At 49.1% G+C, this 20,695-nt stretch overlaps 1 protein-coding gene across 1 annotated transcript in view; it reads left to right on the forward strand.

The window, feature by feature from the left end:
- Positions 1-20,695, forward strand: part of IARS2 (isoleucyl-tRNA synthetase 2, mitochondrial) — a 1,527,005-nt gene that overhangs the window by 721,190 nt on the left and 785,120 nt on the right. The window contains exon 14 of the mRNA XM_069608590.1: positions 18,290-18,386. Within this exon, the coding sequence (XP_069464691.1) occupies positions 18,290-18,386 (97 nt within the window). The remainder of the gene's footprint in view (positions 1-18,289; positions 18,387-20,695) is intronic.

Here is a 20,695-nt window from a genome sequence, read left to right on the forward strand (position 1 = left end):
TCCAATGGTGATTTTAAAGCGCTTTGAAGCTAACCGGCGCTACTGTTTTTCCTTTGGCAACCCATTTCCCTCATGGCAACCCGGCCTTTCATTCTCGCACTGGTGGGTGACAAGTGAGGCAACCATTTTGGTGTGCGCACAAACTGCGCAGCTTTCCTGGATTTCGGCGCACATGTGGGTTTTCTGCCATCTTGAATTTTCTAAGCCCACGGCACCAAATGTTGTAGCATGATAGCTTAAACGTGGGTCAGGACACCCAACAGTGTGTAGATACTAAATCCAATACTCTTGTCAAATGACCCACCTTCTGGCCAAATTGGCGTCACACTGCTCCCTTTTATCTCCGTCAACCATTGGTCATGGTATTTTTGTATTTTCTCACTGTATAACGGAAGGTGCTGACAAATATGTGCTAGTGGTGTTATTCCCCCCATGACGATGTATGTCCTTTCCTCTCTTTGTCTGTACTTACCTTTCGACCTCCCTTTCCCCTTAACCGCTTCTTTACTAGTCTTTTTCCCTTCTAGTTGGATAATATATCACAAGTCTTCTCAGTTACTTGTAATTGGTATGCACATATATGTATCAAGATAAATATATCAATCACTTGTCAACGTTAACCTTATAGTTGTTGCATGTTCAAATTCAACAGATCATTATTGCATGTTTTGCCACTTTAACCACAAATTAATCACAGTACTTGGGTATCTTTGACAAAACAAATGGACAGAACACAAAAGCACGTATAACACTTATCGTGCACATGCGCGCGTTTTCTCCCCATTTTGCTATTTTTTCACCCCTTTTTCCGTTTCGCCTACTCTTCTCATTCACTCCCCACCTCTTACACCCTTTTACTCTTTTCCAAGAATCCTTTCGTACCCAGAAAAAGAATGTTCTAAATAACTACTCTTGAGTCTACTCGATATACGAGACTCCTACTATTTTCTCTGTATCTTCACTTATTTATTCTGCACTGGACGAGACAATGCTATGCGGCGCCGCCTTCTACTCCGTTCGGGCTAGGATACCACTTCTCTTTTTTCTCTTCACTTCTTACAAAAACCTAATGGCCATATAAAGGACAGATCAGAAAAGCCTCATCAATCACACAGGCCCTACTCTTCCCTATTACCCGTTACCACCTGTCTCCCCTATTTCCCCCTTACCTTTCCTTCGTAACCTTCGCAACCGGCACTCACGTGTTCAGTCAGGTGACCCGAGGGTCACCGCTTGCAGTCAGACCCCAGTCAGGCTCGCACCCCAACCAAGCCATGGCCCGCCTCGGCGAGCAGCTTTACAGTCTGGTATTCGTCAACCGGGAACCCTTGACCCTTCTTCGTAGTGCGCACAGGCTGGTCGGCCGTGGAGGCGATGGTTTTGCTGTGGGCGTCCCGGATCTCGCCGCTCGGCACCGGCCTCGAGGCACCTCTCCGATCACGTTGCAGGGGGTCACCAAAGGTTTGTGCCCTCCCTGACTTACACATGTGAAATGAATAAAACAGACACTCCCTGGGCAGGGAACAAGGCACAAAAGAGCAGGCTACGAGAGTGCAAGGAAAAGTTTATCTAGATCTCTGAGAGCGCTCTGACCACATCAAGGTTACAACACATTTATATAGTACATTGACAACCATATGAGGCTAAGTTCGACCTGGATTGTTCAGCCAGGGTGGTGTCTTAGGTGTGGGCATCATCTCTTCCTCCGGGTTGGTTGCTTGGTTGGCAGGAGGATTGACGTCGGACATCTGTGCTCCGGATGGGTGAAGGTCAGGTCGCTGTGAAACACGGGGGTCACTATCTAAGCTAAGAAAATACATTCTGAGTAATGCATGCACTAAATAATAGTTGATCAAAAGACTCTCGGTAGTGTATCATGTCGTTATACAACTCACTCAAGAGTTTATATCATCTACAACATTTGGGTTATATAGGTCGCAGGTTTAGGGGCCTTGACCACTATAATACTGTAATTGAACTATAGGGTTAGTCTCACAAGAATCTCAGGTATGTGGCACTTGTTAGTATTGGGCACGATATACTGCAACAGGGGTCTAATGTTAGTTGGGGGTCTGTTGGGTGGGCTTCATAGCATGGTTGGCAGTCTGGCACATGAAAGGAATGCCTTGCAAGGACACAGGGTTAGAATGGAAATAAGTTTCAACTGGCGAGGGTAAGAGGGCAAGGACACTTTTGTGGAGATGGACGAGCTATGTGCTTGGCTCATGTTGGTTCACATGCAGGACAGTGATCTCAGAGGAAAAGGGATGTTACATTTATTATTTGTTGCAAGCAGCTCCGGTTCAGCGTGAGAGTGGAGCTGCTGAGTTTTCCAGTTGGAGTGGGGATGAGGGTGGGGGCCATGTGCTCCGGGCTACTGCGGCGGGCAAAAGGGAGAGATGCATTTTGTACTATCGCAGTGAGGCCTGGTTACCAAGATGGAGTCGAAAGGGGGTACAAAAAATTGATGCCCTGTGTCCTGTTGGTGGTCCCATCTACGCGAATGTAACCCAAAGTTAACATAGCATAAGGGCGAGGGGCGTACCCACCACTAGAGGCACTTGGTCCAAGTCTTGTACTGAGAAGTGATGACAGCGAGGGGCCCACACTAGTAAAGTCAATGGTGACTTTACATGCCCTGGGAGACCGTAGTCAGTCCCAGGGTATGGAGTCTATGTTTGGGGGTCACTATGACACCCCTGTGTTACTGCACTGAGGGTGCTGTGTAACACACTTACCTAAAATACATGAAACCCTATGGAGTAAAAGACCTCAAAGCCCATAAGCACACAAAAAGTCAAAGACATACCTCAAATCATGCCTAAGAGTGGGAGGAAAAGAGTCTCACTCTTAGCAGGAGAAAAAAACAAACCCCAAAAATCCAGCAAAGCTGCAGGGGGTCTCAATAGGTTTGGGAAATTAGCCTTATAAGAGAATTCTCCATAACAAGAGGGGACGAGGCCAGTGGAATGAGGGGCAAAGGGAGCTCATAGGTCTGAGCTACCCAACCAGTCCTCCAGAGGTGTAGAGTAGGGCCCGATAAATATGTTCAGGGAAGGAGCGGCTAAACAGCTGGAGAAAGACACATTGAGACCGATGTGCAAAGTAGAGCCAACTGTTGAAGGTCTGACACTGAAGTCCTGTCAAGCATCAATAATGAATAGGAATGCTCTACGATTGCTGTGGTAACCATTCTGCTTAACGGGTGGCAGGCCACACAAAGAGGCATGACAGAGTGAGTAAAAGGTCTCGCTCACTCCAGGGTTAAAATTAAAAAGTCCTAAGTCAAGCAAAAGAGCTGGGGGTCTCTAAGGTTGAAGGGAATTAGCATTGAAATGAGAATTCTCCCCAACAGACAGTACGTTTGTATGGTCACTGTACTTCAGTATTATAAAGTAGTTGGATGTATTGTTTACAGGCTTGGGCATGTAGTATGTGCAGAATACATACTGTCTTAAAATGCTATTTAGCATGATGGGACAGAAATGTGTTTTGTATTTAATGATGTGCATACATTTTATTTGTTTGATGTTGTGGTTTATACAATAGTTCATGCATTTAAAAAAGGATCCCTCTGGCACCTCCGCATGGCTACGCTCTCTGGCGTACCTCCTTTATTTTTTGTGCTCAGCAGTATTTCATTCTTAGGTTTTCTGTGTCCATGTTGTTCTTAGGCTTATTGTCTGGTTACCACTGACTCCCAACTACTCAGCTTGTCTTTTCAATGATTCCACACAAACACCGACAACGCAGGTCTTGCTTGACTCACTGTCTTCTCCATTTCTCTGTCCCGCTGGCAATATCACATGATAATAATCATCAAAGAAATACTTAGGATTCCCATCTTTACTCATTGTTGAAGAAGGCATTTCACCACAGGTAAGTTACTCCTTCTTTTACTAGGTTATCCTCATAGAGGGGAAGACTGCACTCTATGCCAAGGAATGACAGCCAGGAGGCGCCTGACTTCTCCAGCATGGGGTCTGGCATGGATTCACATGCTCATGAATATTCCCCGTCGTCAGGCTGGGAATCCTCGGTAAAGAAAAAACCAGTATCAGTTTCGTTTCTGATCTGTCTTTCGTAGCAATAACCAATCACTGGTCTCTGCGTCATACTGACCACAGCCAATGACTGCCCTCTACCTAAGCCCCGCCTCTGGCAGCCATCTTCAGATTTTTACCGCACGTTCATGTGTTGGGATCCTCGTGCTATTGCTCTCGAGCGTTAGTGCTATTTTTTTCACGTTTTTTCTCAAAAACTTCGTTTTTTCGGTCAAAAGAGCCTCAAGCTCCACCGACTCACTATCCGATCAACGGGGACCCGTGTCGGATTCGTCTGCGCCCCTCAAGGGTGAAGATTCGTCGAGCTACGCTTTTGGAGGACTCCAGAAGTTTCTCAGGCCCGGTCATGGCCCAGGAGAAGGGAAGCTCGACGCCCGGAAAGCTGTTCAGGGTCTGCCCTGGATGCCAGCTGCAGAACGTCTTCAAGGAGGACGAACACTCCTTTTGTCTCTACTGCCTACATGAGGACAAGACGCACGTGGAGAAGGACTGTGCGTTTTGCGGCAACATGTCGGAGCGGACCATGAAGGACCGCCATCAACGTCTCGCCAACTGGCTAGAAGGGAAGAGCCCGTCCGGCGAGAAGAAGAAGAAGAAATCTGAGCGGTCTTCTAAGTCCTTTGAGGACGCCCCGGCGACGGGGGTCCAACATAAGGCCAAGCACCGCGAGTCCGCTGGCACCGGGAGCGCCGAACGGTCGGGCTCTACGGGCGCCAGGCAGGGCGCACCCTCCCCGGCACCATCAACCACGAGCCAATGCTCTGGGTCGGGTAAGAGGAAGGCCGAAGCTCCTGGAGAGGCCCCGGTCGAGCTCGAAGGCCTCATCGGAGGGGGAGCGAGGCGGTGTCCCCCCCCCTCAAGGATAAGGCGGTGAGCGCACCTAAGGTGGTGAAGGCCTTAATCCATCCGGCCAAGCCCTCTATCGAAACTGTCGCGGCAGCCCTGGCTCAGCCTGTGCAGGCTACACCAGTGGTGGCGACCTCGGGGCTCAGAGTCTCCCTGCCACCTCGGAGGGAGTCATCTTTTGTGCCCATCGATAGGACCCCCGTGAAATCCCCCGTGGGGAAGAAAAAGGGGGGGCAGGGCGTCGTCGTAGATTCGGCCTCAACCTCGGAGGAGGAGCTGGTCGAAGTCTTAAGCCACGGCCTCGGCGTGGAAGAAGACCGACCCGTCGGGATGGATCCCGACGCAGGTGACGACGACATACCGACGGGGCCCCTGATCGCCCGTCGGATTCCCCTCTGCCAGCGCCGCGAGACAACTCGTCGGCCATTTTGTTGGCTATACAGTCCTTATGCTCAGAGATAAGGACGAGACTACCGTTGCCGACGGAACCTCTCCCGTCGGGGGACCCAGAACCGGGACCTTCTGGTGTTCCCCCTACCAAGAAAAGAAGGATCCACCCTCCGCCTCCTTTTCAGCCGTCGCGCCCCTTCCAGCCCTCCTCCCCGTCCACCCGAGGGGATGATACGGGGACTGACACGGCAGCGACGGGTACGGACGACGAGGTATACGACGAGGATGTACCGTCGTCGCCTCCCACCAGGGCTTCTCCGCCCGACGAGATTGGATCGTTCCACTCCATGATCTCCAGGGCATCCGAGCTTTTTCAACTTTGCCCTGAGGAGAAGAAGAAGGAAGGTTTCCTTTATCAGCGGCGCGAGGCCAAGAGGAAGACGGTCCTCTCAGTGCCTCTATTGGACGACATTTGGGATGAGGGCCTCACCCTCCTCAAGAACCCTTCCACGACGCCAGCTAGAAGAGACCGGTACGAGAAGAAGTACCGGGTCCCGGACACGGCCCCCCTGTGCCTCCGGGCGCAGCCTACCCCGGACTCCGTCGTCTCCGCGGCGGCCAGGAAGAAAGCGGGGGGGGGGGGTGCGGCCTCCACATCGACTTCCCCACCGGACGGTGAGGGAAAGAAATTGGACGCTATGGGACGCAGAGTCATCTCGTCGGCAGCGACAACGATTAAAGCGGCCAATGCCTTGGCTATCGTGGCCCGCTACGACAGGGAGCTCTGGTACAAACTGGCTCCCCTGCTGGACTTCCTGCCGGACGACAAGAGGACAGAGGCCCTGGAGATCCTGCAGGAAGGTGAGGTGGCTTCGGACCACGCCATTACCGTTGCGACGGACATCGCCGACACTGGGTTCCGCCAGTTGGGCAACGGCGTTTGCCTTAGGCGGCGTGGATGGCTCAAGGCTACGGACTTCCGTCAAGACGTTCAGACCAGAGTCCTGGACATGCCCTTCGATGGGAACAACCTGTTTGGCAAAACAGTGGACGATTCCCTTCAGGCCATTAAAGCGGACACTGAGACGGCCCGGGCCCTGGGAGTTCTGCAGCAACGACGGACGCCCTTTCGGAGCAGCGGAGGCAAGGGCGCCTCCAAAGGTTCCGGCGGCGGTTTCTCCACCTACCGTCAAGCGGCCCGCTCGTCGTCTCAGGAGGCCTACAGAGGACGAGGCAAGTCTGGCGGACTCCGCCGTCGTCGCCAAGCCTCATTCCCATGTGCAAGCTCCGGATGCGCCCGTTGCAGGAGTTCCTGGACGCGCGCTGGATCCAAACGACGGGCAGCTTCGAGGAAAGGATCACACTCGACGAGAGTTTCCGACGAGCGATCCGGTGGTGGGACACCCGCGCGCATCTGACGGCGGGCATGGACTTCCAGACCCCAGCCCACCAGGAGACAGTGACCACGGATGCCTCCCTGGAAGGGTGGGGAGCGCACACCGAAAATCTGCACGCAAGGGGACTTTGGCTCCCGACAGAGAAGTCCCTACATATCAACGTCCTGGAGCTCCGTGCAGTCTTTTGGGCCCTCAGGTCCTTCCTCCCGTCCCTCAAGGGCAAGGTGGTGAGGATCTTCACCGACAACACCACCACCATGTTTTACATCAGGAAACAGGGCGGAACCAGGTCCCCAGCACTGTCCAAGGAGGCGCAGGACCTGTGGCATTGGGCCGTCGCCCAAGGGATATTTCTGGTGCCGTTTCATCTGGCAGGGATAAAAAACACCATCGCCGACTCACTCAGCAGGGAGCTGCGCTCGTGCCACGAGTGGGAACTACGGCAGGATCTAGTGGATCGCCTCTTCCGACGGTGGGGCACACCCCAGATCGACCTGTTCGCGACGGCGACGAACACCAAGGGCCGGAGGTTCGCCAGCAGGTTTCCCCAGGCGAGGAGCATGGGTGATGCTTTCTCGTTCCCCTGGGAGGGCCTGTTCCTCTACGCGTTCCCTCCCTTGCCTCTGCTAATCCGGCTCGTCAACCAGCTCAAGAGGTCACGGTGCAGGATGATCCTCGTCGCACCTGCGTGGCCGAGGCAGATATGGTTCCCGGACCTTCTGGACTTGTCAGCGTCCCCGCCAATCAAGCTGCCGGTGGACGCGGATCTACTCTCCAGGGAAGGAGGCGCCATCCTCCACCACGACCCGAAGTCGCTGAACTTGCAGGCCTGGCTCCTGCAGCGCTAGAGTTTGGAGGATACGACATACCGGCCGACTGCAGAGAGGTTCTTGCAAAGGCCAGGGCGTCCTCGACTCTTAAGTGCTACGGACACAAATGGAAGAGGTTCTCTGTCTGGTGCCATGCACAGAAGATTAACCCTCTACGGATTACGGCTCCCCAAGTACTGCCGTACCTGCTGACGCTGGCCAAGGCTGGACTGGCACATGCGTCCATCAAGATTCATCTTGCTGCCATCTCCCGATACACCAGAACCACGGGGCGGACGTCCTTGTGGTCTCATCGTCTGGTGAAAGAGTTCATGAAGGGACTGTTCAGATCGTTCCCGCCGGTGAAGGCTCCGGCCCCGGCGTGGGAGCTCAACGTGGTGCTGACCAAGCTCATGGGACCTCCGTTCGAGCCTCTACACTCGGCCCCGTTGAAGTTTCTGTCGTGGAAAACAGCGTTTCTCGTGGCCATCACCTCCGCACGACGGGTGGGAGAGATCCAGGCCCTTTCCTGCAAGGCCCTGTACTTGACTTTTCACGACACGAGGGTAGTGCTCAGGACGCACCCCTCCTTCATGCCCAAGGTACCGTCGGACTTCCATCTCAATGAACCCTTGGTGTTACCTGTGTTCTTCCCGTCGCCTTCGTCGCCGGCTGAGAGGACTTTGCACTCGCTGGATGTGGCTAGAGCGCTGAAGTTCTACGTGGACCGCACGAAGTGTTTTCGGAAGACGTCACAACTCTTTGTAAACTTTGGGCCTGTCAATCAGGGGAAGGCTCTCTCGAAGGCTTCCATTTCCAGATGGCTCTCCGGCTGTATCATGTACTGTCACCGGTTGGCAAACCGACCGCTGCCTGGCCGTCCGAGAGCCCATTCCACCAGAGCGATCGCAGCTACCACGGCGTTCCTATCTGGTGTGCCCCTGCTGGACATATGCAGAGCTGCTACGTGGAGGTCGACGCACACCTTCACGAAATTCTACTGCGTCGATCGGGATTCCAGGGAGGAGTCCAGGGTTGGCCAAGCAGTGCTGCGCAACCTGTTCGCCTGAGGTGAGCCTGGTGAGGAGGTAAGATGCTTAATGTTGAGTTTGATGTAATGCTTAATGTTGAGCCTTTGCCACCTGCCGTGGTTGTGCATGTGTGTACTGCTATGTATTCTTTATTCATGAGCATGTGAATCCATGCCAGACCCCATGCTGGAGAAGGAACAAGTTACTTACCTGTAACTGTTGTTCTCCAGCATGGGTCTGGCATGGATTCACATGCGAACCCTCCCGCCTACCCCTCTGCGGCTCTTCACTTGGTCATACTGCCACTTCACGTGCTTCCAAATCTGAAGATGGCTGCCAGAGGCGGGGCTTAGGTAGAGGGCAGTCATTGGCTGTGGTCAGTATGACGCAGAGACCAGTGATTGGTTATTGCTACGAAAGACAGATCAGAAACGAAACTGATACTGGTTTTTTCTTTACCGAGGATTCCCAGCCTGACGACGGGGAATATTCATGAGCATGTGAATCCATGCCAGACCCATGCTGGAGAACAACAGTTACAGGTAAGTAACTTGTTCCTTTTCTTTGCAAACCAAATGTTCAGCCAATGAAAAGAAGAATAAGGATGAGAAAGAGGAAAAGACAAGTTTAATACTGGTGTTGATTGGATATTTTAGGAAAAACACACAGGTTGTTGCTGCTACATTAATCCTTCAAATGACAAGTGTCGTTTCGTGGGTAGAAGCCCACATATTCCTTGTGATCAGTGGAATCTGTTGCTTCCTTAAGTGTGTTTTATTCAAGTCGTTTTTTCACTTAGCTGTTCCTCAAGTTGCAATAATTTGCATTCATGCTTGTCCAAAGTTATTTTCGACAAGGTTGTTTGGGTTTGAGTTGGCTTTTTGTGTATGATTTGGAGACACCATATGTTATGTTAAAGGTTCTTATACCGTGCACTGTTGCCACCTGCTTGGTCTCTTGACGCTCTGGCGGATCTGTAATGCAAGGAGGGCGGGGCGGGGGTGTTAGTAGGATTGAGCAGGAAGGAGGAGCAAGTGTGGCGGCTTCAGTGAGGATACACCGTTCACTGAGCGTAGGTGTTATTTTCGGTTGGTGGACGGTATGTGTTGTCGGGCGATATTATGTGTGGTTTGTTTCATCGTGGTGTGAAGTATGTGCGGATTGTGGTGCTGTAGAAGTATGGTTGTGTTTAGTTCAGAGTTTGAGAGTTGTATGCAGAAGGGTGAGTTTTTAGTACGGTTTGTTAGTGGCAGTTGTGAGAAACCTGAGGACATCCTTCCATCTACTCCCCTTGGATCTTCCTCTCAGGTGGCCAGGGAAGGGCCATCGCTTTTGGATCCTGACCCTGGGGGTGGATATGCAAGGGAGGATCACCTGGGTTGGAGAGACATTGGGGAGTGGCGGAAATGTGCCTTTAGGTGAGGCATGGTATCCCCCTTTGCCTTGTCAAAATACATCCTCCCCTCCCCCAACCTTCATAGGTAATTACCACTCTTCCCCACTGTCACACATTCCACTTATATCCCATTCAGGTCCATTTAAGACTGTGATGAGGAAGAGGCGACTAGGAGGAATGCATACTTCCACCTATACACACCACTTTGATACTGGGACGAGATAAACACTGTAGAACACCATTCTGAAAGTCAGGCATGTCCCAGTGATAGTTAATTGGAGTCAGGCAAAGGACTTGCACCTGCAACCCTTTAAGAGGCTACAGGTGCATATAAAAGGGAGTGACCCACATGAGAGGGGGAACCGCCTGGGAAGCCAGAGCGCCGTGGAGCAGGCAGGAGAGGAGAAGCCAGTGAAGAGGACGCCGGTGGGTGCAACCGAGCGGGAAGGATGCCGAGGGTGGAGGGAGTTTCAAGACAGTCCAGAGCCCTCCAGAGCCCTGCAGAGCTCAGAGCCGTGTCCCCCAAACTGGAGCTGGGTGTCACAGAAGCTTCCAATTTGCTGCATGAGGCAGCACAAAGGTCAGGAAGAGGTGAGCACGGTTAATCAGTGCTCCCGATGTGACACGTGAGCGAGCGAAGGCAGAAGAGGACCCGGACCAAAGAAGGGGCTAAACAAATGAAAGCATGGAGACCCTATCGACATCAAGTGTCGAGAGAATTACCAAGTATTGAATACCTAACTAAAGAAAAGTTATGGACAAGTGAAATGAAAGTACTGCTCAAATGGAGAGAAAGTGATGTGTATTTACGAACAGAGAAAAATTACGGAAAAGCATTTAGGAACAATGTGAAAGCGAACAGCCAAGTGAAAACCAGTTATGAGAATTGGTGAAACACGTGAAAGGCAAATAAGCACTATTGGTTAGTGTGAAAGTTAAGGTGATAACAAGGAGTAAACACAGCGAAGTGAAGTGCATGAATGGCCCATGTTGGCAGAGTCAAGCGACTGCCAAGAAGAAACAAGAGTTCAAGTGGAGGTGGGCGTGCCCTGCCAGGATGTGAAGCGGACGTGTCTTGCCAGAGCTCCCTACAGAGATCCGATATTGTTTTTTTCGTGTAACCAGGTGATAAAAACGACCCGCTAATAACATCAATGCGGCCACGGAATGGTGCGGGAGTGTACACGCCCAGTATAATGTCTGTGATAGTGCTGCGAGGATGTTGAGAGTAGACAGAGAACCTGGTAAGCCTAAAATGGCGGGCATACTCTACAGCAAGCAAGATCGCTAATGAACCAGCCCAGAAGAAGCGATCGCTGATTGGCAGTATGTAGGCGGCCAGGAGCACAGTGAGTAGGCAAGACTGATGAGAATTGATGGTCGGACCTGAGCGGACGTTGCAGTGGCTGGGAGTCCAGACAATGAGTCCAGACAATGACAAGGCAGCAGGACAGAGGACACAGTCATACGGCTGGAGAAGGCATGACACAGAGCAGCGGGAGGCTGGCTGCGGACTGTGTTCGGAGAGAGTGCGAGGGAAGTATAGTGAGTACATCACTAAGCCCTGCAGTGGATCGCAAGATCTCGACACCCAGAGGGGAGCCAGGGGCACGGATCGATCGAGTGGAAGGCAGCTGAAAGCGCCTAACACCAGCAGGCACACCGCGCCACACACTACAGGAGCAGGGCAATCCACACTCAAAGGACCAGTGGGGAACCGGTACTGACAGAGGCAGCAGGTGGAAAGACTGCTCTGAGCAAGGAAGGACACACAGGGCACTCCTTTCCACGGAATACTCCCTGGAAGGATATGAAATGGGAGAGACCAGCGGGCCGAGTAGGAGAAACTGAGGCAAGAGTGGAAGAGCTCTCTGCCACCACAAAAAAGCTACAAGGGAAAGTCCAGGAATTGATTGCACAGGTGCGCCTGTTGCAGCACTGAGTGGAAGACGCTGAATGGAGGGCATAGAGAAGTAATATCCGAATCCTGGTGTTACCTGAAGGAGGAAGGCAAGGACTCCACCTCGTATGTCGAGACTTTGCTGCTTCAAGAGAGATCGGTCAAGGGGCCCTCTTGCAGGGGTTCACAGTGAGAAGAGTTCACAGAGCGTTGGTGAGGAACCCCCGCCTCGACCCATCATAGCAACATTCTAAACTTCAGAGACAAGAAGATCTTGGCCTCCTCCAGAGAGGGAGGCAGGATTAAACAGGGATCTGCATCACTGGCAATCTATCCTGAAAACACCCTACAAGTCCAGAGACGGAGGGGACAATTCATCACGACAAAAGAACGACTGCAAAAACGGGGCGTAAAATACATGCTTCTATACCCAGCGAGACTAAAGGTGATTCACAAAGGGAGGGCATTGTTGTTCGATACTCCTGAGGAGGTGAATGTGTGGATGGACTCCAACCAGATAAGGCCAATGGATGATCACGATGGAAATAAAAGAATGGGCAGGTGATGAGCCACTGAAACGCATGCAAAGGTTAGGCTGACGGACACTTGAGGATGCTACAGCTAGGGAACTGGGGAAGATCACAATTCTGGTGGGTAGAGTATCCTCTTACTGGAAGCTGGTGGGGCCTAACCCAAGGGTTGCACCTTCCTGCTAACAGGCGGGGGGAGCGAGTTTTTCTTTACTCTAGAAGTTCCCTTTTGTGTTTTTTCCACTCCTTCCAATAAGGACTTCGAGGTACCAAGGAGTTACCCAGCAACAAAGCTCCGGGAGGGTGAGAGGAATGAAGGCCGGTGATGCCTCTTCAGACCGGTTCTGCTGGGTGGTTTACTTTAATTCAAGTTCAGGGTAGTTTGTTTGACTTACAACCCCGCTTAGTTCAACGTGGAAGTAGACACTGGAAGCTCACCGAAAGGTGGAAAGTGGGACAGTGGCAGCACAAGAGGCCCATTAAAAGGCAGAGAAGGGAGATGATACTAAAAACAACTGAATGGCGGAGATACTAAAAATGGCTTCATGGAAGGTTAGGGGGCCCAATAAACATGTCAAGAGGGTCAGGGTGGCGGGGTACATGCAAAGGAAAGGGGTCAAGGTAGTGCTATTGCGCAATAAATGCACCTCATGGCTGATGAACAACTCCAGGTCCTGAGAAAATGGGGGGTGGGGGGTATGGATCGGCCTTCGCCAACTACGCGAGGGGGTGTTATTATCTCATTTGCTCCAGGGTGCCTTTTCGGGAGGTGAGAGTCCACCGGGATAAGGAGGGACGGATGGTGCTGGTGCATGTGGTGTTAGACCAGAAGGAAGTTTGCCTGATAAACACATACCCCCCGCAACCATGACACATACACTTTCTTCCGCTCTCTATATACACAGCTAGCCCCTTACTGTGGGATGACATGGATCTGGGGAGGGGACTCCAATTGCACGCTAGACCCAACGTTAGGTAGATCAGACGGCAAATAAGACACCATCCCCACCATCCAGGCCTCTTACCGATGCTGATGGAAGAGCTAGAGTTACAAGAAATTTGGAGGTGGCTAATGGGGCCTAGAAAAGAATTCTCCTTTTACTCCGGGGTGCATAGATATATATCCGTATAGCTTATTTCTTCACGGGGACAGATCACCTGGGGGAGTTTGTGAGGGCCTCCTATGAGGAACAAAATCTTTCGGACCACTCGCCCCTAATCGTTGTGGGTGCTCGCTGACCGGCTTGCTCTGGTACCCACTTGGAGGCTACGAGCAGAGACTCTAAGAGATGGACCCTTCCGCGAGCATAGCACAGCATATAGGGGACTATTTTGAGGATAACGAGGGAAGTGTGGACCGGGAAGGGACCGTGTGTGATAACTGTAAGGTGGTGATTAGAGGTGCTGCCATAGCTACGGAAGGGGAGGTTCAGAGGGAATTGGAAAAAACACTGGAGACTACTGAGGCAGAAATCAAGAGGATGGAGGGTGCTGACCCGCGAGAAGAGAGGACTGAAGGAGTCCTGATGGGACTTAGACAGGAATGACTGGATCATTGGGAAAGATTGGGCAGATACAGCTTTGCAAAGTACTCAGAAAGGCTACATGGGGAGAGGGATAAGCCCGGGAGGCTGTTAGCATGGTTGTGCCTTGAGGCGGACAGCCGGGAGGCAATCACTGCAATAGAGGATGAATGTGGAGAACTGTGGCGGTTGCAGGGAGAAATGATTTGAGATATTCGCAAACTTTTACCAGAAGTTATATAGAGGGGATGAGGATACCAAATTGCGGGAGATTACGGAGAGTGTTTGATATAGACCTGCCCATGTTGAGTGTGGAACAGGTAGAGATATTGGGTGCACCGCCCACGATAGAAGAACTGTGTGTGCGGTGATGGGCTCATTGCCTACGGGGGAGATGCCGGGAGGGGTGGGTGCGGCTTGCCGGCAGAGTTTCATAAGGAATACATTGAGGAGGTAGCTCCAAGGTTGTTACACACCTTTTGAAGAGTCGTATGAGATTGATAGACTGCCCCAGAGTATGGAGGAATCCATAATCGTACCAACATTAAACCCGGAAAAGAGGGCAGATACTGCGAGTCATATTGCCCGATATCCCTAATAAACCAGGACAGTAAGATTCTTACGGCAATGCTAGCAGAAAGGCTGAAAAGGGTAATCGGGACACTGATCTATCTAGATCAGACAGAATACGTTCCGGGACAGGCCACATCGGAAAACCTCAGACAGTTGCAAGCAATCATAGACTAGACCCGGGGATGGTCTGAAGGGTGCGCGGTGGTGGCACTCTGCCATCAAAGCGTTCAGCTCTGTTCGGTGGGAGTGGATGTTTGCCTCACTAGAAAGCTTTGGCATGGGGGAAGGGTTCCTAAGGTGGGTCAAAATCCTTTATTCTAGGCAAGTGGCGCGAGTGAAGACCGGCAGGCAGGTGACCAAGCAGTTTCCTATACTTGGAGGCACAAAACAGGTTTGCCCGCTGTCCCCCATGCTATACATTTTGGCTCTGGAGCCTCTGGCAGTGTCCCTAAGAAAGTAATTCGAAGATACAGGGCTCCTGGTCCATGGCGAGCATCATGTGATTTCGCTGTATGCCGACATCCTCTTATATGTACGAAGCACAGAACAGAAGATCAAGTAGGGACGGATATTGAGGGGCTGGACAATTTTGCAGCATTATCAGGCAGTTGCAAAACAAAGTCCTGCATATTCCCATTGGCAGTTTGGGCCGGAGTGGAGGAATTGCGCTTCCCACGCCCAGGACTGCAGTGGAAAGTCACAACCTTCAGATACTTGGGGGTGGACATCCACCAAGATGTGGCCGAGACCCTTTGCCAAAACACGCTGAGAGTTAGGGCAGGACTGATGAGCTCCATCAATTTCTGGAGGAAGCAACCCCTTTCGGTGATGGAGAGGATTGCACTGTTGAAAATGGTTGGTCTCTCCCGCTAACTATACCATTTCGTGAATGTCGCATACCTTATACCAAGGCCCTTCTTCAGAGAACTAAACTCGATGAAGGGGAACTTTATGTAGGGGTCAGGGAGGCGTTGAGTATCCCAGGACATCCCCCGTAGGGACTATGCAGATGGTGGGGTATGTCTGCCACATTTCAAGTTGTATTACTTGGCAAGATAGGTACAACATGTAGTGTGCTGTGTAGCAGACATGGAGACAGTGGAACACAGACTATGGAGTAAGGCAATGACCCCCCACATACTGCGGGAAGCGTTATGGTTGAAAGGAGAGTGAATTCAAGACCCTCCCTGCCTCTTGCAGTTGGGAAGAAAAATCTGGGCCAGAAGTAGGGCGCTGCTGCTAATGGGACATCCGTGCTCCCCCCGTCCCCACCTACCTCTGGCAGCAGTATATGGGGCGAATAGAGCGGATTTGGCACAGATTAGGACATGCTGGGAAAATAGAGGGGTGGTGACAGTGGGAGATTTGTTCTCGTTAGGTGAGTGGCGGCAACGCTGAGTGAGCGGATGTGTGCTATAGATGGGTGTGCTGGGGATGAACATTGGTGGACATCTGAGGACTATAAGCTGTGGAGTTTTCTTTGGGGGGTTGTTTGTTTATTTTGGAAAGGGGACTTTGCCTCTCCCCCCTCCTTTTTTTGTTTTTTTATTTTTGGTTGGGGCGAGTGTTGGGGAGTTGGGCTTTGGGAAAGGGGATAAGGTTGCACAAAGGAAGATAAGACAAGTGAATTGAAACTTGTACTGTGTTGTGATATGTGCAATGACCAATTGTTAAAATACCTAAAAATCAATATAAAATTGTTAAAAAAGGAGTTCATGTGGACTAATGTCGCAAGTGCAGAAAGGAAACATTTGGTGACCAAGAAGTCTAATGAGAATCAGTGAACATTATACAATGCCAGGGGTTATTGGTTGCGGGACCTGTTATGGGTGGACCGTGTGGTCCGACAACTGCGCCTAAACCGAGTAGCTCATACTTGGAGTGAGCCAAGGAAAAAAGGCGATTTAAGTTGTTGTGTTTCTTCAGTCTGGAAGTGACTAAAGAGAAGAACGAAGTTGCATAAACTGTGTTGAACTTGGGAAAGGGAACCCTGAGATTATTTGGAACTGTGTTGAACTTGAGGAAGGGAGCTCCAAGACCTTTTTGTGGAACTATTTTGAGTAAACCTGAGGAGAATCATCTCTGATTCTGGAAGCCCCTCAAAACCTTTCTCTTTGCTTCTGCTTTTTCTCCTCCTCTCCCTTGCTGACTTCCTGGCTGACACTGAATTTGCACTGGTTACCTGGTCACCCTCTGATCTCGGGCCCAGTTCCCTTCCCCTGCCAGTCGCACCCCTGCACTGCCTTCGCGGCTACCCCTGCACTTGGGGACTGTTTCTGTATCCCTACAGTCCCACTACCAGCACTTGACACCTGATGTCTGCACTTATCCTTGCACTTGCCATCTGTGCGCCGTACTTTTACTATTTATTTTTATATATTTTTATTTATTTTTTGTTTGTTTCTTATCCCATGTACTGCACTGTCCTCTCCCCCTTCTCCCTCGCCCTTCTCCTCCTTCCCCTTCTCATACACTTACGTGATCTGAATGACACTTAGCCTAATAGGATCGTTGTCTGGCCTCTCTTGTTCCCCCTCCTCTTCCTCTTCGCGCATTGAAACACTTGTGTATAGGCGTGTTATAAATGCCATATCATATCATATAGCTAAAAAGAAGAAGCTGAGAACATACCAGGACTTGAAGAATCTCAGAACTTTACTTTGAACACTGTTTCTTTGGTTGCTGACATCCCTACTCATTGTATAGATTTAGTTGTGAGGGCAAGCATAGGTTTTGGACAGACCTTTAAGTTGAACTTTATGACGGTCTCCTTAGTTTCTTTAGGTAGGGAAAATCCCACCTTAGCATGGGGCAAGTTAGGCCTTACTCCATCCTGACATTTGAGGAATAAAAGCTCTATTTTAGAAAAGTGAATCTGTTGTCTGTGTCTTACTTCATGATGCCTTCACACAGTACATTTCCTACCCCCGCTGTTCTGACTAAATGCAATCCATAACCCTTTCCTTATCGATCATTGCAGCAATTGCTACCCCCTTGAGTTCCTCCAGGGTTAGTGTGTTCCCTATGCCCTGTTTTCTGTGTCCAGCCCTATTCCTTTGTGTGACGATTTTCTCACCCTCTGTGATCCGATGAAGTGGTACCCATCTCCCTAGCCTGTTTCCACCTTTGGCCCTCCATCAGGGTAGGTAGACTTCAGGTCTCAAAACCACTTTTCCCTGTCAGATGCCTCTCTTCTCCTCTCCACTTCGGTCCGGCCTACTCCCCACTCTTGTTCTGTTTGTTAGTTTCATGGTGCGCGGCTGTTAATTCGTTTTCATCCCATTAGGAGGTGAGAGCCAGGTTTTTACCCGTATCCTTTTACCATTTACCTTCAATGGCTTACCACACCCTTTAAAACATTGTCCATTAACTCTTACTCCTAAAGACTAACCTAGCCCTATTGTGCTCTATATAAATAACGCTCTCTGAAAATATTCCTTTAAAATAATGAATGGTACGCTATGAAAAGCCTGCAATGAATATGCTACTCTAGATTTGAGTAATTGCTGATTAGAAAGTAAATGGGGGCTGGAGGCACAATTCTGACTGTCGCCCAGTGTTGTTACACATTGAAAAGTTTCACTGCTTTTATTCTGATATGCCTCCTCCTTTTATTCCTTCCTGCTTTATTTTTTTTGTCTCTTGGAAATAATGTTTTCATAACATGCAAGAATGTGAATGTTTTTCCCTTTAATGGTTAAGTAAAATTGTCATCTTTTTTGCTATAATGGACATACTCCTTTCACTACCGCATGCTGCCTTTGGAATGCTAGAGTACTGTAGTGTGTACCTTATGCTTCTTTGATTCATTATTGTCACTCTTACATCAGGCCGGCAGCAACGCAGATTCTTTGGACTACACACAGGGAGAAGATGTCCTGGACATTTGGTTTGATAGTGGAACTTCCTGGGCTCATGTAATAGGAGGTATGTAATATAGATTTGCTAAAATTCTAAATCTTAAATGATTTACGTCATCCTGAATTTGATCAGGAATAGAACTAGGTGACACAATTGATACATTTTTATTCAATAACAGCCATAAAGAGAACAGATGCTTAACAGGCTAACCGTCACTTTGATTTGATAATATTTTGTTTGCAGAATAGTTTCGAATAACAATCTATTGTCAACGATAGAGTACAGAACAATTTTCCAGTCCTCTAATGTCTTGTGGTGCTCTGGTTATGCAGGAATAAGATGAGACAACATATCTGGCAGAGATTCGTAGATTTCCGGCTGAGATTTAATTAGTGACATAATTTTCTTATATTTCTTTTAGATGTTTTTTTTAAATTATAAGCTTCCATGCTCTTCTGCATTTTTTTAAATTGCATTTTGGTTCATTTTAAATAATGGTGAGTGATCCTTATCATCTTTTTAGAATCTAGCATGAAACATGAAAATGTAGTTTGGTGCATTTGTAAACACATTCATTTTTCTATTTGTCATTCCAGTGGTTGCATTTGCTTCTGTCTGCATTTCACATGGTAGATGCTTTATGTGTGATGGGTCAGAAATACGAGGCAGACAGTTGGGTAAAGGGTTTTCACATGTAGCCATTTTATTAAAATATAAGGGTGAGATAAATGCCTCGTTCTCCCTGACCTAACAAGGATTTCCCTGCTTACAAAACTAAGACTAAAGGAAAACACTATCATAAAAATTGATCTGTCCCTCACACTTGTACATACAGTCAAATCATACAGGAATATAGATGGCTGTTCAAGTTCAACAAAATAACAGTTATATTTAGATTAAACTAAAGATCCTTGTAACCAGGGTCAGATCCCTTTCCCTAAATTCAATGCAGGATTTTTAAATACAAGTTCCAACAAGTAGAAGTTCTTTTCAGTGGTCAAATTACACTTCAAGAATAACCCTAAAATTCCTTTCAACATCTAAGTTTTGTTTCACTGGACACTTGAATCATCTGTGTTGAGCAAAGTTCACCACTTGGCAAAAGTAATTCCACAAGCTTCAGTTTATCAAATGAAAGACTCCTTATTTCGTATTTCCAGTGAACATTCAAATAGATATTTTCTTCTTTGGAAAAGACAACTGCTTCACAACAAAACACAATGTTTTCATCAGGATGGGTTTTCCTACAGTTCATCAAACAATTTTAGCAGCCTTGCCACTTTCTTTCTGCCACCACCTTTCATCACAATGTAGTACTTCACTATATTCTTCCTGGTGGACTATCACTATCACCATTAGGCCCTCTCCTGGTATATTTGTCTGCCAGGATAAAATAAACTCCTACCACTACATGTACTCTGTGCTGAGGTCAACTGCAAGCATTAATAGTCTTCAGCTTTCAACTAGTTTGAGATTCATAACTTTTTATATAAAAGTAAAACACCCATTGATGTTGTTTTATTCCACTTATTCATTTGTCATATGTCCAACAGTTTCCCCTTTTCCTGTAATAGTTTAGCCAAGGTTTGTTGGTATTTATCTTCAATATTGCTCCCTCTTGACTTTGACAATCTTGGTTTTAGTTAGATTTCAATATTACAACCTCTGGGCTTTAGCAATTAAAGTTGAATATGACCCTCTCTTGGCTTCGACAATGTGTGTTACAATTAGGTTTCACTGTTGCCCTTTCTTGGCTTTGGCAATGGAAGATACATTTTACTTTTAATCTTGCCTTCTTTTGGCTTTAGCAATGATAGCTATAAATCTCTTTTGCTTGGTTCCTCTTTACATGTGGATAATAGCAATTATGTTTTTTTTCTCATTAGTTCGGCATTCAAAACACTTAACTTCTTCCTTTTGCGTCCTTGTTACATGTGGACTATAGCAAATATGCTTTCTTTCAAAGTAATTACGCGTAGCATGCAATGTCTCCGAGTGCTCCAGGGTTACCTTTCATAGGCCAACTCGCTGGTCTTTCCTTGTGCTGCTGTGCTCTTCACTGCTGCTGCTGCAACCACTTCGGTCCTTACTAGCAGTGCCTTTGACAGCTTTGGTTTAGTTTCTGTGCCCTGCGTCTCTCCCGAAAGGACCCTGCTTTGCCCTTGGCTTTCTCCAATGCTCGCCAGCCACCAGAGAGAGGAGTAGGGAATGGAAAACTTCTTTCTTCTATTAGGCAGTCGTTCGCCTTAACGCTTTGCGCTGCGCGACCTGTGCAGTTTGAGCTTCTTAATTCTAAGACTCTCTGCACCATTTCCCACTATATCAACAGCGGCAGTCCTGGCATCTTCATTTCTCAGCTCTGCCTGCATACATGC

The sequence above is a fragment of the Ambystoma mexicanum genome, chromosome 4q, assembly GCF_040938575.1.
Source record: "Ambystoma mexicanum isolate Mex_15411 chromosome 4q, UKY_AmexF1_1, whole genome shotgun sequence".
Taxonomy (NCBI): domain Eukaryota; kingdom Metazoa; phylum Chordata; class Amphibia; order Caudata; family Ambystomatidae; genus Ambystoma; species Ambystoma mexicanum.